The 25,187-nt window shown below is 41.7% G+C and overlaps 1 protein-coding gene across 1 annotated transcript in view; it reads right to left on the bottom strand.

The window, feature by feature from the left end:
- FAM184A (family with sequence similarity 184 member A) overlaps positions 1-25,187 on the bottom strand; it is a 106,954-nt gene that overhangs the window by 61,563 nt on the left and 20,204 nt on the right. Inside the window, exon 2 of the mRNA XM_058680370.1 lies at positions 894-1,748. Coding sequence (XP_058536353.1) covers positions 894-1,748 — 855 coding nt within the window. The remainder of the gene's footprint in view (positions 1-893; positions 1,749-25,187) is intronic.

Genomic DNA, 25,187 nt, shown 5'->3' with positions numbered 1-25,187 from the left:
AAGAATGATACCGTGCTAAAGAATGCACTTAAATTATAAGCATTCACTATCTCTTGTTCAAAATTCCCACTCAAATATACCGCAATTTAAATCTGTAAGTATAGAGTTATTTCAAAAGTTTGTGAAAAACACAATTTTAAAATTACGTTTTTGGTGCAAAAAAATTTGAAAGCCATAGCTTTTTTCATATATGTATTTTCCATGGACTTTGTGAGGACCCTATATGTATGTACTGGTGACAATTATAAGTTAATCTTTTCACGAGTTTAGTCAGAAAAGACTCTTCTGTCCTTTCAAATCCATTCTAATCATACACAGATATTCAAAACATAGCTATCAAAATTTTTATGACAGCAAAACAAAACTTGGAGAAAATTTTGTCTTTTTTTCAGGCTTGTGTCACATCTCTATTATGGTTCATAAAGTAGCCAGCGCTTTGTTTGATGTCTGAATATCAGTGAGTAAATCATTATTTCTGAAAGAAATTAATGAAATACTCAGCTCAATATTTTAACTTTCATAAACCACTTATCAAAGCACTATCATTTTCTTTAAGTAACACCCTTTCCTAAACAACCATCAAGGTTACAGCTTATATTTTGGGGCCTTCGATATCTGAAATTCGGAGATAAAATGATCCACTCATTGATTTTTCTCACAAAAGAAACGTAGGAAAAGGGAAAGTGAAAAAACAAAATTTCAAGTGTTGGGAATAGAATAAAGTTAATCCTAAGCCCACAAGACTGCTTTCTAGTCCATAAAATGAATAGAAAGGGATCTGAAAAAGTTCATGGAAAATTATGCATTTTTCACGCACCTTTAGAAGAGCCTTCAGGTGTTCTAACAGCACACTCGAGAAAGCCCGGATGCTGTACACACCCCGCTGTGCTTACCTGGACATTGTTCTCGGCTGCAGCCAGAGCCACCTGAAGTTTCTGGCATTTGTCCAGAAGACTCCCAGCTTCATCCTGTACCATTTGCAACTCTGTCTTTAGTTTTCCTATGGTTTTTCGTAACACGGCTTCCTGTCCCTGAAATTCCTTTCTAAGCTCAGCTTCCTTTTCTTTGCTAGCCTGTAGGCTTTCCGCTGTAAAGAGCTGTGACCTTTTCAGTGTATCGAGCTCCCGTTCATAAAAGCACTGAGCTTTACTAAGCTTGCCTTCATAATCTTCAATCAGCCTTGTCTTCTCCAGCCGCAGCTCCTCCAGCGTTCTGTTTAAGGCCTCCACCTCCACCCTGTGTAGCTCCTCAGCCTCCTCGTGCCCTTTGTTCACCAAGACACCGTGATCCTGCTGGGACTTCAGCAGCTCCTGGATCTCCCGTCTGTGAGCTGTTCGCAAACCTTCCAAGGCCAGGCGTTTGTCTTTTTCAAACTGCACTTGAAGCTGTCCAAAGCTCCGTAATCTTTCTTCAAACTTTCTTCTAATCTCTTCGACCTCTCGGGACATGGTGACTATGCGCTGGACGTGCTGGGCTTCAGCACAAAGTTGCATGTCTTCAACTCTGTGCTTATATGCTTCAAATTCTGTCAGAGCCTGCTGCTTCATTTTGATGTGATCCTCTAAGGAGGCCTCTAAAACCTGAATCTTCCTCTTCAGGTCTAATTCCTCTGTTACTTTGCTTTTATACTGCAATATTTTTTCTCTTGTCTCCGCAAGAATTTGTTGGATTTCTTCTTCATGTGCATCTTTGAGGGCTTGCATTGCAGATTCATGCTCATCATTTTTAGTATTCAAAGCGTATATCACCTGCATGGATTTGAAGAAGGGGGGATTAAGTAAACCATATCGTTTTCTAACTGTGTTAATTCTTCTACTTGGATTGTTTGACTGTAGCTTTTTTGAGATGCAATCAGACCAAAGGCAAAAAGATTAACAGGCAGCAGGGAAACAGCTGCCTTGTCACAGCTACTCCTTTCCTTGCAAGGTCCATGGGCAATGATGTACACAAACCATGTGCTTATCTACAGCTTCTCTGTTTTCATTTTTGTTTTGTGTATATGTCAGATGTTCAACTCCAACCATTTCCCTGATGAGCTAATGCAGACACCATGGGGGACTTCTTATATTTTACTTACTTTAAGCTTTAAGGTAGCTGATAAGCCAAGAAATTCTAGCAACTTCCAATTCCTGTCCCACCAAGTCAACAGTGAAACCAGCCTGCATGGAGTCTGTGTATATAATAAGAGACATACAGTTGGTCTCTGCCCTTCTTCTCCCCAGTTTCTGATTTACAACTTTTAAGATCTTTGCAACTATCTGAGTAACGAGATCATCCAACACAGAATTCCTAAATACCTTGCAAGTTCCTACAGGAAATTTTGCTCTAATGAAATGAGTCTTGATCATCTGGATCGTGGAAGCCTCAGGATGGGAGCTGGTTTCCACAGGAATCAACCATGTAACTACAGGGCTACAACTTTGAGCACCAAGGAAAAGAGAGGCTGGAAGTTGCACAGGTCACTCATGGCCAATGATTGAGAGATTCACACCAATATAACACCGCCTCAGTTAAAACTCCCAAGGACAGGGCCTTCTGAGCTTCCAGAATCCTGAACACGGAGGTGCTGGGAAGGCATTTTGCCCAGGAACAATGTGGGGCTCCATGCCCCTGCCAACAGACCTTGATCTATGTGACTCTTCCATCTGGTTGCTCACCCACATCTTTTCTGCTATCCTTTAAAACAAATGACTAAATATATTTCTCTGAGCTCTGTAGACTGCTCTAGCAAATTAACTGAGCCCAAGAAGGGGGATGTAGGAATCCCTGACTTACAGCCCACTGGTCAGAAGTATATTTGAAATGGGATATGACTTGTTGGATGCAGACCTTAACCTGTGGGAGTGTACACTAGCTCCAAGTATGGCATCAGAACTGAATTATAAGACACTCAGTCGGTACTCTGAAAACTAGCTGTTGGATAAAACTTGAACTCAATTTGATGATGACTGGTAAAGTGGTCTGTGTTGTATTGAATGTAAGAACAGAAAAAACACATATGCAATTTTCCTATCTTAAATAGCCACTGACTAAAGAAGCCAACTAGCCAGAGAAGCTCATTTGCCAGAGCAGCCACAGCCTAAGTGGCACACACCACAGGCCTTGCAGAGCACTTCAGCACCATCCCCATTCATCACACTAATCACATGGGAGGAAGAGAGACTTTTAAAGAAGAGAAACCAAGGAAGAGAGGCCAAGTCACACATTCAGCACTTTCTTCCAAATAACCATTTTGAGCAAGACCAGTCTGTGATGGGATTCCACATTCATGGGAGTAGGGTAGTTTGTGAGCTTTCCCTTCTCAACAACTTACTGAAACACTCTTCTGTTTTTAATATTTCATTTCCCTCAAGCCTTTGAAGAGTCTGCTTAAGTCCTGCCTCCTTCCAGAGGAATCATTCACCCATCACCTCCATTTCCTTACCATCCATCACTCCTCTGGAAAATCACTACATGTTTAATTAAATTCTGAAGGATTTAATATCAAGGTTGGAAGATGTATAAGAGAATTTGAAAACAATCTAGGAAAGAAACTGAACCTGTAAGAGCTTGACAGCACTCAAAGGGTGCACAAGTACTGAAAGATAAAACTAAAGGGGACCAGTGGTTGGAATTAAGTTAGAACAGGATTAAAGGAAAGTAAACAGAACAGCTGACCATGGTGGATCAATGAACTACAATCTGCAAGCCAAATATGGTTGCTGCTTGTCTTGCCTAGTTTCACCGGAGCTCAGGTATGTCTGCTTGTTTCTGTATTGCCTGCAGCTGATACCCCTCTCCAATAGCGGATTTCTGCAAGCCACCTACTCAGCTAGCCTGGCAGCCCATAACCAGAACAATAAAAGATCTGAACTTGCACTAACATTGTTTACTCTCTACTAAATGGTCCATGATTCTTCCACCATGACTCATGCACTGAGAAATTCAATTATGTTATTCTCAAAGCACAGAAAAGAAATATATCCATCTGTATCCTGACCATATAATTGGTATCCTCTAATTCTACAAACTTTAAAAGAAACAATAAAGAGATGCCAAGATAAATGATAAATTAAGACTGCTCTCATAAATGATCCCTTAAAATGCATCATTAACTTGTAATACTTTAAAATGCTATGTAACAAATTTCAAGTTAAATTTGACAGGAAATGCTACTTCCCAATTGTTTATTTTTCTATATAATTAGAAAGATAACCATTAATCATAGTACCTTTCTATGATTATTACTTATGTTAACATCATTAAAAAATCCTTAGACTCTTTGAACACACAGAAAATATAACTTGAAGCAGAACTTTACCCAAACTGAATTTTTTTAACCTTCTTATACTGCCCTAAGCTTTAAGTTTCTTAAATATTCACTATTCTACTTCTTCTATTCCAGTGATATCACTGTTATAGGATCAATGCATCACTGAAATTTGATTCTTTTTATAAAGAGTTTTTTTTTATTTATTTGAAAGGCAGAATTACAGAAATAAAGGGAGAGACAGAGATCTTCCATCCACCGGTTCACTGTCCAGCTGGCTGTAGGAAGCCAGATGGCAAGGACAGACGATAGGGCTCAAACAGATACTGATGGGAAGCCAGAGTTGCAGGCAGCAAGCAGTTTAATGTACTGGGCCACAACAATGGTCTCTGAATTTTTTAAAAATGTTATGTAATCATTTCTCAAAACATACAAAACACTAAGACTTAGGATTTTTTAAATGTATCATTTATTTACATAAGATTGAGGTTTATTTTAAAAGGAACTTCATCTATGAAATTAGCTACTATTCTCCAAATATGTAAAGAAATCTCACTAAAATCTCTTTTTATCTAATATTTTATCAGATATTAAGAGACATTTGCAGTTTTTGTGGAATTATGAACATTCATGGAATGTAAAAAATTCCTGAATCACTTCAGAGTCTCTTCATTGTACCATTATATTCCAATAATGCACAATTGAAACTAACATTTCATGATGCTTAAGCAAGAGTAGTTTTTACTTTTTCTATGAGCATTTTCAGAGTTTACCCCACAGGTAAAATGAGAACAATTTATTTTAGATTGTAGTTTTTAAGATACTTAAGTTTAAAAAAAAAGTAGTTTCAGCATGTTTGGCTGCTGTGGACGGAACTATATCTTCCAAAATTTGTACACTGAAGCCTAAAGCTCCAAATGTGATGCCTTCAGGGGTGTGGATGGGACCTCTACGAGGGCCAGGTTTAGACGGGATTATCATGGTGGACCCCTGAGGATGGATTGCTGCCCAAGGGCTTCCCTCTGCACTCTGCCGTGAGAACACATCAAGAAGGCAGCAGCATCCAAGTCAGGAAGACATCCTCTCTGGAGGACAAGATGGCTGGGACCTTGATCCTGGGCTTCTTGTCTTACAGACTGTGAGAAGCAATTCCTATTGTTTAAGCCATTCAGTCTATGGGAGTCCTGTTCTATCAACGTGATGCAGACTGCCAATTGACAGACTGATAATATGTAGATATGTTCCACTAACATCTAACTCACTTGTGATCAAGTATGTTCACTGTACAAGTAATAAAATACATTACTAAGACTGTATATCTGTATACTGTAATCATAATATATTCAAATATTTTGAGAATATAAATAATCCAAATACCTAGATTAAATTTTATAGCTTTGTTAGTCTCGATTTCATTCATTCTGCCCTTCAATGAAAATTAATTTCATACCTGCTATGTGCAAAGAACTGTGATTGCTACAAGAAGTATAACAGTGAACTAGCTACACAAACACAATATGTACTATTTATGCACTTTAATGGAGATTGATTTAAATCTATTTGTTCAATTAGTTAAAATAAAGTTTAAAAAGCCAAGAAAACACAAAATGTGTCTTTGCGGGTAGTGGGAGTGAGGTGATAAGGTATGAGCCCTTCCTTAATGATGAGTAAAATCCTTGCACATTATCATAACCAACTTCTTAATTTACTCAAAACATGATGGTGAAAGAATTCCAGGCAAAAGGAATAGCAAGTGCAAAAGGCAGAGAATGGGAAAGTACTGGATACTGTGAGAGGAAAGATGGGCCCTGCACACAGGCCGCACTGCTAAGATTCTTACAGCTATTGGTTTGGATGAGATCCAATAGAGAGACATCACTGAGGACTCTTGAGAAAAACTGAGGACATGTTCTTGGTCAGAACCGGAGCAGGGAGGAGGAAGGAGATCACTGGTATTCAATGTGTTGATGAGAATGAGTGGGATGGAATGAATGCAAGGTCCTGGAGTTCCAGATGTGCGAGATGGGCTTCAACTGTAGCAAAGGCCGAACAAACCTCAGGGAAAATAAGCACTGTGAGACACTGCACTCAGAAGCCACATTTCAGAGGTAATTTCTGAGAGTGTATATTTAGTACAGTGGGAAAAACAGAAGCAAGCCAGGTGGAGAAAGTGGATGAGTGGATGGATAACAGGTGGAGAAAGTCAGGTGGCAGAGAAAAACTCCAAGAAACAGTTAATGAAAGAAGGAAACAACTTGAGACAAGTCCAGGGAAGCACCCAAGAGAATCTGAAAATGTAACCCAGAGAAGGGTTAATAAGTCCATTGAGAAAGGTTAAAGCCAGGACCAACTGGCACAGGTGAACGAATACCTTGGCTGGGAGCAAACTTACTGAGATAGCAGACTGTGATTTGAGGTGGAGAGGGAACAACATGTGCAACTCCCATCTGATTGCCTTGTAACAGGAAATCAAAGTCACCTTCTCAAAGTGCCCAAGCCATTATTAGCCTATTTCCATGGCCACGAATGATGACTCTAGCCTGGTAACTCCAAACTCCTTGGGTCTACCTCGCATCTCCACCTCTGGCCCACAAAAATCAGGAGCAAGTCCTTCTCATCACTGTTCCTCTAAGGACATGGCTTTCCTAACAGTCTCAATTTTTATTGTTTGCTGATGTCATATATATTGTAGAGACACAAGAGATGGAAGGTCAGAAAGATCTTCCCATTCTCTCCCATGGAGATGTATCATTCCCCAAGTGCCTGCAACAGGCAGAGTTGTGTCATGTTGAGGGCCAGGAACCTGAGGTCAATCCAAGCCACCCATGTGGGCGGCAAATGCCATGTATTTGAGCCATCAACCCGCTACCACCCAGGGTATGCATTAGCAAGAAGCTGGAATCCAGAGTGCAGTTTGGACTTGAATCCAGGAATTCTACTATGGGACACACGTATCTGAAACTGGATAAGCAAAAGTCACTGTAGCCGTTTAGGGAGTGAGCCAGCAGATGGAAAAGGTCTCTCTTTCTCTCTCTCTTCTTCCCTCCCTCTCTTTCCCTTTCTTTCTTACTTTGTGTCTCTGCCTTCCAAATAACTTATTTAAAAAACAGTTACTAGTCACTTCAAAGGCAGAGAGACAGAGAGAGAGAGCCCTTCTTTCTATTCACTGGTTCACTCCCCTACTGGCTGCACCAGCCAAGGCTATATGCCAGGTCGAAGCCAGGAGTCCAGAACTTCTGGCTCTCCTCCATTGGTGCAGAGGCCCATGTATGGGGGCCATCCTCCGTTGCTTTCTCAGGCACATTGGCACAGAGCTAGAGGGGAGGTGGAGCAGCTGAAACTTGAATGGGTGCCTATATGAGATCTCAACACCACAGCCAGCAACTAAATCCACTATGGTGTAAGGTGAAAAGTCTTTTAATCCAAGGTCTCACAAAACATTCAGCCACGTATTTAACTTCCATTAATGACTGCAGAAAGGATCTGTATGGAAAAGGCTGACTGTCAGGTTCAAGGTGAGTGGAACGGGAACAGGTGCTACCCACACAACACAGTCCAGCCCCCACAGTAATTACTCCATTCCATCCCCACCTCTGTTTAATCCCTTTTGTGTTAAATTAGAAAGGAAAATCAGAAAACAAAGGCTGTTCTTCGTATATTATGTAATCAAATCAATCCCAATAATAGACTTGTGTCCAAATGAAACATTTATAAGGGAGTTAATGAACAAAAGCTCATTTGGATTTACTTAAGCCAAGGGCACTATAAAACTCCAATTTTAAAAGAACTTTAAAATACAATTGCTTTGGGAAAGAATAGCCTCCAAGGATATATTTGCAGTCTATGTGTTTCTATAATTATTGTTAGGAAGATCTTCTAGAAAATATTGCAAGAGTCTAAGCATGTTGTGGGTATTTCCCTATATGGTCATGTAGAAGAATCTGTTTCCCCCAAAAGATTTAACTTCACTTCTGAACAGCAAAGAGAAGCTTTATTAAACACTATTGCCAGGACCTACCTAGGGGTGGGGAGCCTTTTATTCTGCCAATGGCCATTTGGATATTTAGAATATCATCTGCAGGCCATGCACAATTATCAACTTAAAAATTAGCCTGCCCTAGATTTGCTGCATTTTGAGTCCCACCTGTGGTTGTCTTGGCAGGCCACACCAAGTGATTTTGCAGCCATGGGCTGGAAGGTCCCCACCCCTGACTGACGCAGTGCTATCTGTGCTACCAAAACTGAACCAGAAAAATATCAACCAACAAACTTTTCATGAATATGGATGCTATACTTTGATATAAAATACAGCAAAGAAATAATTTAAGTGTTTTTAATCCTATGCAAACAGAATTGCTCACAATAAAATATGTACAAAATTATAGCAGGCAATTTAAGATAATCTGTATTGTCAGGTTGTCACACTGTACACAATGTGAGAAGTATAGAGGTCCAGAAAGAATGAGATCTATATGCAATGAAAAGAAAGGCCTCCAGGACATGGCCAGTCACAGAACTGTGCGGAACACGGCCTGAGTTGAAGGCACATGATAGGAAGGATTTTGGAGGTTGGTTTGCTTTGATAATCCTCAGCAGAAAGAGCAAAAGTGCCAGAGAAAGCCGGTTAATGTTACAAAGCTGCTGGTGATTAACATTGCCCCCAAAATTTAATTTGGAAAATGGGTCTTAGTAGTAATTTTAATAGATTTGGAATCTATTTTTATTTTTCTGCTTATGTGTCCACAATGGTGTTGGAAGACAATTCTAAAACATTTTTCCCACATTTAGATATTTCTCTGTTTAATTAATTTTATTAGTGATGATTTTCTCATAGTTGATCGGGGCAGGAAGAGTTTAGGATTCGGGGTAGCGGATGAGACCCTTGTTTATACATTTTCTTCTTGTTCTTCCCATATATGGAGGAGAGGGGAATACAACAAGAGGAGAAACCATGCCCAGCCTCCCAACCGCCACATTACCCTGGAGGTTGGGGAACTATCACCCGATGTTATCACAAGTTCCCCATTGTGGAGCATTTTCTGAGGGATCTATTCATGTGTTTTCGATGGTTCTGAAATGCTGCTGATATCACTGCTCCACGGATGAGGAAATCTTTCCGAGGTCAACTGGCTGGCTCCTTTGGCCCAGAAATTTGCTGATTTAGACATCTGTTATATCAAGACACACCTATTGCAAATTCAACATCACAGTCTGATACAATTTCCCTCCTTACCAGTGGATAAAACAATGATATGCCTTGAAAGTTAGTCATTTCTATGAGTTAAAGAGTGCACAAACCACTAGGAATAACTGATGAATTGTGGGACTCAGGGGCAAAGAGGTCACTAAGTCAATAAGATGCGACTAACAGTCAAGGTCACTGGGTTACCTGTGGTGAGCAAGATGGCGGCCAAAGACAGAGCCCTGGGCGAGGTGAACCAGGGCAGGGGTCATGTTGTTTCAAAGAAAGACTGATTGGCCAGGGCCATTTCCCTCATCTACCCCAGCCTATGGGAGGTGGCTTCTGCAATCATGCTCCTAGTAATTGGCTCCTAGTTTCTCCCCTCCTGGTATTCCTGAAATTCCTGGCCAGAGGCTATTCCTTACCCTACATAAGGACTTGAATTTCCCCAATAAATTGGAACTGCCCCGTCCTTCTGTCTGTCTCTCATGGGCTGGGAGGCTGCGTGGCGGGCAGCAGGCTCATCCCCTCTGGCAATGGGGTACTAAAGGAATCTGTGGGGAAGACCCCACAATGAATTTATTATGTTGAAAACAGAATGTGACAAACTATGCAATCTACAAATACATTGACCATGCTCCTGGCTCACAAGGAACAGAAGAGATCAGTGTCCTCAGCAGGGAAGGGGCAGGGACATGTCTAAATGGTGTCCTCATGGAAAGTTGAGATTCCAAACCAGAAATCAAATGTAAAGGCAAAAGTGTGACAGAAACAGTGTGTGGGGGATGGGGAGGGAGATTGGTCAGGAGTCAAGAGGGAACCAGACAGAACCAAAAACCAAAGCAAAAAACAAGCCATGGTGGGTGCCTGTGCAAGTACTGCCTTCAGTGCTTGTTCACCCACATGTGTGTCAATCAACAAGTGAAGACTGGTGGAGAGTGTAACAACCAGCGCTGCTGTTGTAGGGTACTGAGTCCAACTGCCAGCTGCAAGGCCAGCACTGCAGAACAGAGTCCCAGCTGCAGTTTAGACTGCGAATGTACCAGGCCCCTGCCACCTGCCTGGGAGACTCAGACAGGATTCCAGGTGCCTAGCTATGTGGGCATCGGTGGGATGAACAAACAGATGAAAGATCTCTTTTTTCCCTCTCTGTTCCTCTCACATTATACCTTTCTAATTAAATAATTAAATCTTTTTTTTTCTTTTTGGCATTACCATTCTCCCAACCCTCTAGCCTTGAAATGTAGTATGAGCTGTCAAAAACTAATGTTTACATCCTCATTTTCTACTTCTCTCTACCTATGCATTTTTTACCACCCACACCTCAAGCCTTAAAGATAACCAACACATTGTGACTGCTCAGCCCCTTCATTCTTCTCTTCCCTTCTAACACTCACCATTAGATCAAGCCACTAAAGTTACATTTGTTACATCACTTTATGCACTTAATTTTGTGGGATTTTCCCAAGTGCTTCATCTTGTACAACAAAGACATCCAGGGAGAGAGAGATCGTCCACCCACTAGCTCACTCTCCAAATGGCCAAAATAGTCAAAGTTGGACCATTCTGAAACCAGAAGCCAGGAGCTTCCTACAGGTCTCCCAGACAGGAACAAGGGCCCAAGGACTCAGGCCATCTACCATTGCTTTCCCAGGCACACTAACAGAGAGCTGGATCAGAAGTGAAGCAGCCAGAGCTTGAACTGGAGCCCGTGTGGATTGTCTGCACTGTAGGTGGGCATCTTAACCCACTCTGCCACAGCACCAGCCCCCTACTGTGTTTCACACCACTAGAGATGTTCTATTCTACTCATGCTGGTTTTCCTAATCCCAGTGAGATGACTCAATTTGCTCCTGTACTCATCTCATTGGATACCATTCGTCTCTTATCCTACCTTACACAACTGTTATTCCTCTTTCAAAAGTATCACAAGCCTTGTTTCCTTTTGGAAGTCTCTGTCATAAACAAAAACCTACACAAATACCTTTCTTTTTTTTTTTAAAGATTTATTTATTTTATTACAAAGTCAGATATACAGAGAGGAGGAGAGACAGAGAGGAAGATCTTCCATCCGATGAGTCACTCCCCAAGTGAGCCGCAACGGGCCGGTGCGCGCCGATCCAAAGCCGGGAACCTGGAACCTCTTCCGGGTCTCCCACGCGGGTGCAGGGTCCCAATGCATTGGGCCGTCCTCAACTGCTTTCCCAGGCCACAAGCAGGGAGCTGGATGGGAAGTGGAGCTGCCGGGATTAGAACCGGCGCCCATATGGGATCCCGGTGCGTTCAAGGCAAGGACTTTAGCTGCTAGGCCACGCTGCCGGGCCCCACAAATACCTTTCTTACCAGCTCTCCAAAGCTTCTGCTCTAAAATCTGTGACTGGGAGCTAAACGTGCTCTTAGTGCCTATTCTATGTTTAATTGTTCCTCTACTGTTTATATATGTAAATCCTGTCCCTATAGACAGCATAAAACCTCATCTACTGAGGAAAGGAAATAATCTGTCTCTTGATAGTCTGACACATACACACTGAATCATAATAATTTCAAATTAAAAAGTTACATAGGAAATTAATAATACTCATTATCTCAATCATTCTATTATTTTACTTTTAATGTTACTGTGTTTCTTAATCATTCTAGAATTCATTAACAAACTGCCTTATTTTTTTTAAAGATTTATTTATTTTTATTGCAAAGTCAGATATACAGAGAGAAGTAGAGACAGAGAGAAAGATCTCCCATCCACTGATTCACTCCCCAAGTGACCACAACGGCCAGAGCTGCGTCGATTCAAAGCCAGGAGCCTCCACTGGTTCCACGTGGGTTCCCCACGTGGGTGCAGGGTCCCAAGGCTTTGGGCCGTCCTCAACTGCTTTCCCAGGCCACAAGCAGGGAGCAGGGATGGGAAGTAGGGCCATCAGGATTAGAACCACCCCCCATATGGGATCCCGGTTTATTCAAGGCAAGGACTTCAGCTGCTAGGCTACTGTGCTGGGCCCTAAAATGCCTTACTTTGAAAGAAAAATCTAAAGAAGTAGCATTGAATTTGACTCTCCTATAAGGACAGCATCACTTTTAAATAGTTTCTTTACAATGGGTCATTTGAAAGATTTCAAAAGTCTCTTTGTTTACTTACTTGTTTGTTTATTTTTAAAGGCAGAGAGAGACAAAGCCAGAGGGACACTAACAGAGATCTCTCACTTGATTTATTCCCCAAATAGCTCGGACTATACCAGGCCAAAGCCAGGAACCTCAGCAGATCAACTGGGCTTCCCAAGTGGGTAGCAGAGACTTAGCTACTTGAACCATAAGCTCTTGCCTTCCTTGGCATGCCCTGGCAGAAGCTGGAAAAGGCAGTAACACCAGGGCTCACATCCACGCACGCCAATACGGGATACAGGTACCTCAAACACCAGCTGCTACTGGAATACACAATTTTTGGTATCAGCTAACTAGTTTGCCCTGTCAGCGTTACCATTTATCTGAAAAATACAAACACCTACACTACTAAATAAGATAAAGCTATTAGAACTGTGTCTTGCCTTTTAGAATAAAAACAAATATTAAAGTACAAGACTGTTTCAAAATGTCAATAAGATAGGCTAACTATGGCAATATACATTTAGAATACATAAAAACAATGTACTCAACAGCAGTAGTAAAATCATTTCCACTCTTGTTTTATATTACAGAAGATACTGATACCATGTTTAGAATTTCAATATTTATTTTAAAAGATACTCTGCTGGCTCTACCTTCAGACCAGAGAAGGTCTCCCTAAGAAGCCGCTGACCTTAACTGGACAATAAGATGCTGGACTCTACGCTTGGTATATGTTTGCAATGAAGAAATCTCAACTGAACTTGAACTGTGGTTACACAACAAGCTGGAGGAATCCACCCTGGGGGGAGGGTTAGGGGAATCCCAGTACCTATAAAACTGTGTCACATAATACAATGTAATTAATAAATAAATAAATTTTTTTAAAAGTCAGACAAGGATGTCAAAACAACTGCTTTCTCCTTTTGAAAAAGAGCAAGGAAAAAAAGAGTAATTTTTCTATCTTGAATAAAATCAAAAGGCAGGGGATGGCATTGAGCTGACACCCGTGGACCCAGCACACCATCTCAGGACTCTGGCTCAAGTTCTAGCCACTTTGCTTCTGATCCAGTTCCCTGCTAACGCACCTGGAAAAGCCTGGAGACCCAGATGGAAGTCAAGGCTCCTGTTTCCAGCATGACCCAGCCCCAGCCAAAGGGCCATCTGAGGACTGAATCACTGGATGGAAGATACTTTCTATTTCTATTTCTCTGTATCACTCTGCCTTTCAAATAAATCTTAGTGCACACACACACACACAGCATTCTCATTTGAACCTTAATATGCAAGAACAAAACAAATGCGGAAGAGTAAATAGTAAATGATTTATCAGTGTGGAATAAAAAGGAATCTAAGTGACGAGAGGGAGAAATACCATTGAGAACGCACCTGATTTATCCTGGAAGGCACAATTTGGGGTAAATGGGCTGGAGTTAAACAAGGGACTGAAAATATGGAGGTTGTCTCTGAGTTTGTAAAGAGAAATTAATCCCGTGGGCCATCACCCAGATTAAGTAGGTAAGAATTTAATTCTCCTACATTGGTAAGAAATGGAAAAATCAATAAAGTAAGGCAGAGTAGCCCTAGGGTTGGGGAGATGGGAGACTGGGCCCGGAAGAAGACGGGAAGAGGTTCAAGAGACCATAGGTAAAGAAAGTCAGTGAAAAAAAAAATCTTAAAAAGTATAGTCTACTAGGAGAAATTTATGCAAAAGATCAAGGGCTGGGGCTAGCATTGCAATGCAGTGTGTTGGGCCTCCGTATATCATGCTGGCATCCCATTTGAATACTGGTTCAAGTCCCACTTGTTCAACTTGCCATCCAGATCCTTGCTGATACACCTGGGAAAGCAGCAGAAGATGGCTTAGTGGGCCCCTGCCACCAACATGGAAGAGCTGGATGGAATTCCTGGCTTCTGACTTCAGCCAAGGTCCACACCTGGCCTTTACGGCTCCTTGAGGAAGGAATCAGTGGGTAGAAGATCTCTCTCTCTCTCTCTTTCTCTCTTTCTGTAGCTCTTGCAAATAAATTAAACAGGCAAAGGATCATTATCCAAACCACGCAAAGAACTCATAAAATTAAACAATAAGAAAATGAATAACCTGATTTAAAAGGAGAGAAGACCCCTTGCCAAAGAAGACACATTGATAGCAAAGTATATAAAAAGATGTTCAACACCATTTGTCATTTGCAAATTAAAGTAACCCTGGGAGGCTAATGTTGTGGCACAGCAACGCCAGTATCCCATACAAGCATAAGTTTGAGTCCTGATGCTCCAACTCTGTCAGCTACCTGTTAAAGTGCTGTGAAAGAGGATGGTCCAAGCATCTGGCGCTCTGCATACATGTCGGAGACCTGAATGCTGTTCTAGCTCCTGGATTTTTTTTTGAGGGGGGAGGGGGGCCTGGCCCAAATCTGGCCATTGTGGCCATTACGACAATAAACTAGCAGACAGAGAACCTCTCTGTCTCTCTATCTCTCTCTCTCTTTCTGTTTTTCCCTCTCTATATTTCACATAAAATAAGTATTTTCACATAAAATAAGTATTTCGACAACAATAACAAAACAACAACAACAAATTCAGTGAGATAACAACCATATATCTACTATGCAGCCAAAATCCAAAACACGGACAACATCAAACATTAAAGAGGTTGTACAGCAGAAACTCTCAACTGGTGCTGGCAGGAAGAACACGGACATCCGGGTAGTCGGGCTAGTTGTTCCTTACAAAATGAAACACATTCTTACCATATAACATGGCAATCACACTCATGGGCATTTACTCAAATTAAAAACTGAAAAACATGAATGTCCATAGCAGTTTTATTCAAGATTTCGAAACACACAGGATGGCCTTCAGTAGGTAAGCAGATAAATACAAAAAAAACACAACTAACATCTATACAGATGCTGGGACATTGTTCAATGCCAAGCATAAATGGCTATTGGGCCATGATGTGGAGGAAACTTAAATGCTTACTGTTAAGGAAAAGAAGCCAATTACTGAAAGCTACATGCTGTATGATTCCAAGTAGTTCATGTTCTGGAAAAGAAGAAACTGTCTAGATGACAGAAAGGATCAGAGGTTGCCAAGGACTAGCATGGAAGACAGGTGGGACAGACAGAGCATAGCGGATATTCATGGCCATCACACTGACCTACAGGATACACAATGGTGGCACCTCTCATTATACACTTATCCAAACTTACAGGCTATTCAACCCCAAGAGTGAAGCCCACTCCACACCAGTCACTGGGTGGCAAGGATGTGGCACCGTCAGTCACTGATCCTCACAAAGGCACCACATTTGCAGAGGCTTATCTCTAATGGAGGAACAGGAACTCTGGATTTTCCATGAAGGAAAGCAGGGTAACCACAGACAATGTTAATGTACTAAAATGTAATGTTGGATTCTGAAGTTTTTTTCCATGAAGAAATACTGAAAGTTTGAGAAGATAGTTATATTTCTTCTGAGTGGATATTACATAATGTATACATGTGCCAAAATATCCCATAAATAGTGTAATTTTTATGGTTGTTAAATATTTTCAGATAAAAATATTTGTCCAAAACTTTGTTGTGAATTTAAAACTGCTCTAAAAAAAACAAATCTACTGAGAAAAGTTTGCATTCTAAACAATGAATTTGCAGTTAGCCCCTCCCCAACCCTCAGATCCGGATGTCAAGGCAGGCTTTATGAGTCTCTGGTAATAGAGTTAAAAATTTTCTGGAGAAAACGGACAACCAAAAGAAAATCTCTATTCATGCTGACACTTGGACGTGTACAATTTTTTAGAAAGTCTCATGCGTTTTCAGTTTCCACCTAGGACATAAAAAGACTGAAGCAGCACTGTGTGCTCCACCTAACAAATGTCAAATAGCCTAAAAATCACACATTTTCTAGAAGGCCTTAATGGACAACACACTGGAACTGTGACTAAACCTAGGCTTACCTCTACCCACTCTGCAGTCTGGAAAGAGGGACAACATCCAATGTCATTAATGTATGTGCTGGCATCAGGATTCATGGAGCTTTATTTCCTCCCAACACGTGTGGTGCTGAGCTGTACAATGATGTAGATTACACAGTTGAACATCATGCATCAAATATGTTCAAACAGAAAAGCAAGTCCAAGGACTGCATTTCTAGTGATCTAGTCCCATCTGGAACACTATAAAACATAACCTAGGCTTGTTATGAGAATCTAGTGACTCATGAGTTCTAGGGCCTGTTCTTGCCTCTCCATGCAGTCCAAGGATGGTTGATCATCTCCGGCAGAATGAAAGCACAAAGGCCATTTCATCCCTCATCTACTCCATGACTCTATGATGAGAACAAAAACCTAAACAAAAGAAAATTAGCTCCTGGGGCAATGCTGTGGTTCAAGGGCTGGTGCCATATGCTACAGCACCAGCATCCAATAGCTGGAGTTCCAGCCGCTCCACTTCCAATCCAGATCCAGATCCCTGTGAGGTGCCTGGGAAAATGGCAGGAGATGACCAGTGTTTGGGCTCCAGAAGCCACTCCCAGGCTACTGGCTTCTGCCTAGCCCGGTTTCAGCCTCTGCGGCCATTTGAGGAGTGAACCAGCAGGTAGAAGATTCATTCTCCTACTCTCTCTTTCTCTCCCTCTTTTCTGCTCCCTCATCTGTGAGTACATTTCAAATAAATAAATAAGTACTTTTTTTAAAAAGATTTATTCATTTTATTACAGCCAGATATACAGAGAGGAGGAGAGACAGAGAGGAAGATCTTCCGTCCGATGATTCACTCCCCAAGTGAGCCGCAACGGGCCGATGCGCGCCGATCCAAAGCCGGGAACCTGGAACCTCTTCCAGGTCTCCCACGCGGGTGCAGGGTCCAAATGCATTGGGCCATCCTCAACTGCTTTCCCTGGCCACAAGCAGGGAGCTGGATGGGAAGTGGAGCTGCCGGGATTAGAACCGGCACCCATATGGGATCCTGGGGCGTTCAAGGCTAGGACTTTAGCTGCTAGGCCACGCCGTCGGGCCCATAAATAAGTACTTTTAAGAAAAAAAGAAAATTAGTTCCTAATTACAAAGAATCTTGGAAACCTTTGGTCAATGGATATGAATAGATTAACAGGGAAAAAATAAAGGTTGCTCTTCTCTTCCAGCTGCCCAAACACAAGAGACTTTCTATGAGTTTCTCCCAACCTCTTCGCATTTCTGTTGGTCTATTCTTCCATCGGGGGGTGGGGGGGATCCTGATAGGAGCATATATTCTTATAAATACTAACCAGCTCCAAGTAGTCCTTCTTACTCCTCCCAACCAAGCAGCCTACCTGAGCAAGCTAGTTACCCAGGGCTGGCTTAGCTTCAGTCACATGCGGGCCTCGCAAAGAGCCACTCTGGTACTGTCCCCTTCCCCACCAAGCCACAGTTCTCCAGAAATAGAGTCACATGTGAAGAAACTGTGGAGCAGTGACAGCCTAACTGGGGATCTCTGCTCCAGAGCACAAGTCCGCAGGAATGCAGGAGGCCGGAGAGGAATTCAGAGGAAATGCAGACTGCACAAACATCAAGATCACACTGCCTGGATCCGCAATCAGAAAGAATGTGCACAATAAACCACAATGAGTTAAGTAATGAGAGTGAGAAACATTTAAACTACTAAAAGATTTTCATGCTCAACTCAAACTTTTTTCATTAATATGAGAAAGCAAATCATTTTGAAAAACATTCATACTGCAAAAACATGGATTGGGGCCCAGTGCTGTGGCCTAGTGGCTAAAAGTCCTGGCCTTGAATGAGCCGGGATCCCATACGGGCACCAGTTCTAATCCGGGCAGCTCCACTTCCCATCCAGCTCCCTTCTTGTAGCCTGGGAAAGCAGTCGAGGACGGCCCAAAGTCTTGGGACCCTGCACCCGCGTGGGAGACCTGGAAGAGCTCCTGGCTCCTGGCTTCGGATCAGCACAGCACCGGCCATTACAGTCACTTGGGGAGTGAATCAATGGATGGAAGATCTTCGTCTCTGTCTCTCCTTCTCTACATATATCTGACTTTGCAATAAAAATAATTCTTTTAAAATAAATATGGATTGGGGAAGATGATAAACATTTCAAGACTAGTTACACTTCAGCTTTTCTGACCCTTTTTCAACATTAATGATCCCCCTATAATGACCTCCTTTAGTCTTTTCCAGTTATTGAAAATAATCCTTAGGGAAAACTCTATGTACCAAATATTTTCTGATTAATAATCTGCTTTTTGCAAAAAACTCGGAACATTGATTCAAAAACACACAAAAAGAAAAATGCTTCAAGTATTTTATCTTTCCCCGCAATCTTACCTTATAACTTAAAAATCTATAGTCACATCAGCTCAGTTCTAACCAGCATTTGAGAGAGACTCAGAGTACATGAGTTCTAACACTATTTAGAACACATCTCTTCCACACTTAAAATGTTCCGTCCCATATCTTTTTTTATTCTGTATTTCACATCTTTCCAATAAATAGCTATATAAGATACTTTATATGTAAATAAGTATTCAGCAGCATTAACGAGTGATCAATCAGTGCTTTCACTCATGCCTTGGAAGGATCTACAGCCTAACAATAACAAAACAAGAAGATAATAATGTTCCAAGGAGCCCAGAAAATGGAAAAAAATCCAACCAATCTGTGAGAAGTCTCCTGTGAATTTAATTGGCATTCTTTTGTATGTAACTCGATTTTTTTCACGTGCACATTTCAGGATCTTTTCCTTATGTTGGATTCAAGAGAGCTTGATCATTATGTGTGTTGGTGAAGATCGCTTTTGATCAAGCCTGTTGGGAGTTCTGTGCCCCTCCTGGATCTTGTTTCCCATTTCTTTCTCCAGATTAGGGAAATTTTCCCTTATTATTTCATTGAATACATTTGCAAACTCAGCTTCTCTTTCTGCACCTTCTGGGACTCCCACGACTCTTATATTTGGCCTCTTAATTGTGTCTTTCAATTCTTGAATACTTTTTTGACCTGATCCAGCTCTGCTTCCCGTTTTTTGTTTGCTTCCCCCTGCTGACAGGAAATATCTTCCAATTCTGAGATTCTTTCTTCTGCCTCCTTCATTCTATTTTGGAGACTCTCCACTGTATTTCTAATTTGCTCCACTGTATTCTTAATTTCTGATATATCAGCTTTCTTTTGACTCATTTCCTGTGTGACATATTCCTTGAATTCCTTGAATGCCTGCTTTATGTGCCTCTCGCTGTTGATAAGAAGTTTTATAACAAGTGTTTTGATTCTGTACCCCCCATTTTCTCAATCTCTTCCTCAGCTCTGAGGTTGGCAAAGGGTTTTACTCCTTTGCAGGGGAGTCTTCAGTAATATTAATTGTGGCTCTGTCTCTTCATTTGCTCTTGGTCATTGTACTTCTGGTTATCAGATTCTTCTCCTTGGAACAGATTTCTTTTTTTTTTATTAATTACATTGCATTATGTGACACAGTTTTATAGGTACTGGGATTCCCCCACCCCTCTCCAAACCCTCCCCCCAGGGTGGATTCCTACACCTTGTTGCATTACCACAGTTCAAGTTCACTTGAGATGCTTTCATTGCAAGCATATACCAAGCATAGAGTCCAGCATCTTATTGTCCAGATAAGTTCAACGGCTTGTTGGGGAGACCATCTCTGGTCTGAAGGTAGAGCCAGCAGAGTATCATCCTGATTAATTAAAAGCCCTTGGGGCAGATTTCTAAACTCTGTCACCACAGGTCTACAATGCAATTGTACTTATCACAGTTGGTACAGGGCTCTTTGTTTGCAGTCACTTGTGCCACTTTCTCCAGCGAGTTCCAAGTTTGGGTCCTTACGTTAGATTTCCACCATGGTCTCAGTAGTCCCAGTTCCTGGTTCACCACTCTCCACCACCTGTGATAAAGTGCCGAGGCTGCAACGTTGTCTGTACAACCTTTCTCCCACTTCTGGTTCGAGCAGTTCCCAGGATTAGGGAAACACCAGGTGTCCTATATAGCTAGGTTGCTGGTGGTGCTAATCTTGCCAGGACCTGTTGGCCATTAGGTCTGAGGGCCACATGGGCCTATTTTGACCTGTACAATGCTAAAGTCAGTATTATTTTCCCTGTACGACCAGTGCAATGCACTGAGCTCAGTGAGTTCACTCCCAGCTCAGCATATGCACAGTTCACTGTTGTTTGTGCAATCTTAAAACCTTTGCCACACTGTACAAAATGGCACCTGATGTGCCACTACTAGAGTTCTTGATCCACTGGCCATCAGGTCTGAGGGCTACCCAGACCTATTTTGGGTGGAACCTGTAGGATGATACGTTTTTGCAGTTCGATGAGTCAGAATGAGTTCACTCCCAGCTCAATGCATGTACAGTCCTGTCCTATACCCTTTGCCTACTTAAACAATTGGCGCCCCCGATTCAGCTCAAGGACTGGGCTATGAAATCCACCCAATTACTGCACAGCCTGTCTTGGACCTGCCACTCTGTCTCTGCTCCGGTCAAATCAAACAGATCAGCAGGACTGGCAGTTCTTTCTGGGTTCACCTCCTGAGCTCCTTGTGAATGTCTCTTCCCACCTGGTTGCTGGTGGAGTTCTGGCTGCTGGTGGAGTTCAGATCACCACTAGCTGAATGCCACTGGGTACTGGTCACTGCAACACCACACAGATGTGTCCACTGCTTTTTCGTGTCTGTCAGTCTCCAGGTACCCCTCTGCTGTTATTCTGTCCTCTTCTAGTTCCTGGAATGTGCCCTCTTTGCTTCATACTGGCTAACGTTTTTCCATCCGTTTAAACGTGTCCTTACACTATTCTGCCATCTTGATTCTCCGAAAAAAATCAAGCCAATCTAACCTTCCAGCAGATGACTGAGACCCTGGAATGAAGCCAGTTCTTTCCTACAACTATCCTGTCTTTGATTTGAAGTAGCAGCACACCAACAGCATTAATTCCTTGCCAACTTATCAAGTGAGCAAAGTCAGTACATCTAAGCTTTCATTGTATTTGAGGGAGGCCATATCAGACCCCAGAGTGGCTCTTACAGCACCACAGGAATGCAGAACAGATCTGAAAAAGAGTAGCTACCACAACAACCATTCTGTGGTGCATCACAGGACACACAAGACTACAGAATCTCCTGTCACTGGGTGGAAAGTGAGGTAAGAAGGGAGGATTATAACGCGTTATCTTGTGTGATTCCAGGATTCAAATAAATAAGATTTCAAGTAAAAATTTGGGTGGAAGTAAAACAAAATGAGGTGAGTCACGCAGCAGCCACTGGAGGCCCAGTTCTCCGATTCAGCATTTGTGCCTCAGACCCAGATGCCCAAGGCTCTTCTGAGGTGCCTCTTCAGCCTGTCATATGGTGTCCTGAGTTACAGAGGTCTTGGACTTGACCTTATATTCCTCAAATCATATGTCCTCTTCTAACCCCAAACAGAACCTACTTAAGTCAATTATAATTCAAGGACTGAAATTTTTAGTTACCTGTTTTAGATGCAAACACCTATATTCTAATCTTCTCATTTCCTTCTTTCACACCTAAGTGGGCTGTGAAAGAATTAAAATACACAAACGTGTCACACAGAATTCTTCCTTCTACACTTGTCCTCACCTGTTCCTCCCCTCCCCATAGGGCCATTATTAGATCTTATCAGCTCTATTTTCAAATACATCATGCACCTCTCACTTCTCTCTATTTCCATTGCAACTGCCTTAATGCAAGCTACCACCGACTTTGACCTGTGGCTATTGTAGTGGTCTTTTAACTGACTTTTCTGCTTTTCCCAACACTCTGAGAAATCTCCATTCTTCACTCAGTCAAAGGAGTTACCTTAAGATTCATATCCCAGCATAACCCTTGCTTACAACCTACCAGTAGCTGCCCATCACATACACACAAGAGGATAATAAATTTAAACACTTCTCTGTGACCTTCAAAATCATGCCTTATCTGGATTCCACTCTTGACCTAAACTCGCAGCCACTTTCACCAAATAAAATCAACAAAAGCATGATTGGAATCAATACCAGAGACCAGCATCACACAGGCAATGTGGGTTACAGGCTTTGTATAAAACTCATGCAGAATTTGAATATCTATATTTTAAGGTATCTTATCAAGGGAAGGTAATTCAATATAATGCATCAACCAAAACAGACAACTATCTTTGACTGATTTCAATGCATTCCTTTCTTTATAATAGAGATACAGTGAAAGAGTTTAAATAGCTTAGTCTGATTTTCCCCTTTGGAAATTAAAATTCAGGTCACATTCTGGAAGATAAATTCAGTGTAATTAAACTAACAGACAAAAATAATCAAATAAGTGAGGAAAGACCCTTGAAGTTCCTTCCACAAACTTTGGAGTAGAAAACAAAAACAAAAACAAAAACAAAACAAAACAAAAAAAAACAACCTCAAGCCCTGGCAGAAGAGCTATTTCAGAGGTCACACACAGCAAGGCAGAATTGGTGACTGATCAAAACTTGGACAAGGTAGTCATTCCCAGCTGTTCAATGTGCTGATGAGGCTATAGGCATCTACAAATTTTATTTTGTTATCAACCAGGATTCCTATCTTATGTCATGATTTGGATATAATTTATCCCGTCTTCTTCAAAGTTTACATACTCAAGCCTGGCCCTCAATGCAGTGGTGCCAGAACGTTTATTTCATTTATTTTATCTTTTAAAATTTCCTTTTTAAAAATATATTTATTTATTTTTATTGGAAAGTCAGATATACAGAAAGGAGGAGAGACAGAAAGAAAGATCTTCAGTCTTCTGGTTCACTCCCCAAGCAGCCGCAACAGCCGGAGCAGAGCTCATCCAAAGCCAGGAGCCAGGATCTTCTTCTGGTCTCCCATGTGGGTGCAGAGTCCCAAAGCTTTGGGTCTTCCTCTGCTTCTTCCCCATGCCACAAGCAGAGAGCTGGAAGGCAAGCGGGGCTACCAGGACACAAACCTGCACCCATAAGGGATCCTGGTGCATGCAAGGTGAGGACTTTAGCCACTAGGCTACCATGCTAGGCCCGGTGTCAGAACTTTTAAAACATGGAGCCGAGTAGTAGGTAATTAGGTACTGAGGACTCTATCTCCATGAATGGATTACTGCTGGCTTCATGGAGTGGTTTGGCTCTCACAGAAAGGCTGTTATAAAGAAAGGCTACCCTATGTTTACTTTCTTCTGTACATAGCTATCTCCCTCTCTGCTTCTTCACCATGCTGGAGGCCCTCCCTGGGATGCCGGCACCACTGACCTCCATTCACTGGAACTGCAATTCAAATAAATCTCTTTACCTAGAAAATATCCAATATCAAGCATTTTGTTATAGCAATAAAAAAATGACTAGGACACCTTATGATTTATAGACAACTTGTGCGTCCCCTCCTGACTCACTCATTTGCTTCCTTGAATGCTGTTGCAGACAAGTTCAGCCTGGAATGGGATGTAAATTAGGCACGTCTAATTCCTGGATGTATAGCTCTGTATAACCTCCTTTCTTCTATCAGCACAGGCACTTCTCAAAACACACAGCCCTAACTTGTTTATATGAAACCTCAGTCTCATTGTGCTTAGACTATTTTTTCCCCAATCAGCAATGAAATACTACGTTCACATGAATAACCTGATGACAATCACATACATTCTCAGAGTGGTTTAGTGGTCAGGGGATAGTGTAAGACTTTGAAAAAAAAACATATTGATTTCTCTCCTTTACCCTTAAGGGGCACTCATGCACCCACCAAAGAGTGACACATGGAAAAAAGATCAAGAACCACTTATTGTTTCTCTAAATACAAAGATAAAGGTAAACAAAATTAAACCCATAATTTAAAAAATGAAACACTATGCCAGTCTATTGTAAAAGAATTTTGAAATATAGGACCTGGCACGGTAGCGTAGTGGCTAAAAGTCCCCACCTTGCATACACCGGGATCCCATATGGGTGCAGGTTCATGTTCCAGTTGCCCTGCTTCCCTTCCAGCTCCCTGCTTGCAGCCTGGGAAAGCAGACGAGGATGGCCAAAAGCCTTGGGACCCTGTACCCATGTAGGAGACCCAGAAGAAGCTCTGGGCTCCTGGCTTCGGATTGGCTCAGCTCCGGCCATTGTGGCCACTAGGGGAGTAAATCAACGACAGAAGATCTTCCTCTCTATATATCTGACTTTCCAATAAAAATGAATAAATCTTTTTCAAAAAAGAATTTTGTAATATAATAGTAGTATCCCAAATTAAATTAGAAGAGAAGGGACAATGTTTTTACAATATTTTTTGGCTCCTACTTTGGCTATAAACTTTCACGTCTTAATCTAGTTCTCAGCAGGAACTACACACTTAAACTGTGACAAATATGACATTCTCCCTACTGAGAAAACTCTACTGCCATTATGAAAGGATCTGAAGTTAAGAAAGGTAATTGAGTCCTGGGAAAGTACTTTAAAGTAGTGAACAGATTGTTTCCAGGAAAAAAATAATATTTAAGCATGAATTCCTGTACTGTTTTTAAGAAGTTTTTAAATCTAATGTGGCAAACAACAAAGAAAAAAATGTGTACCTGCATGGAGAATTACATTTATTAATAATATCATAGCAGCAAGCAAGACCCGCTAAAGGAGTAGAGTGAAAATACTGACACTGCAGATTAAAGGCTGTGCTGATTCCTACCTGGAGAATGG

The sequence above is a fragment of the Ochotona princeps genome, chromosome 1 (assembly GCF_030435755.1).
Source record: "Ochotona princeps isolate mOchPri1 chromosome 1, mOchPri1.hap1, whole genome shotgun sequence".
Classification (NCBI taxonomy): Eukaryota; Metazoa; Chordata; class Mammalia; order Lagomorpha; family Ochotonidae; genus Ochotona; species Ochotona princeps.
The sequence above is the reverse complement of the archived record's forward strand: the minus strand, read 5'-3'. Positions and strand labels throughout refer to the sequence as shown.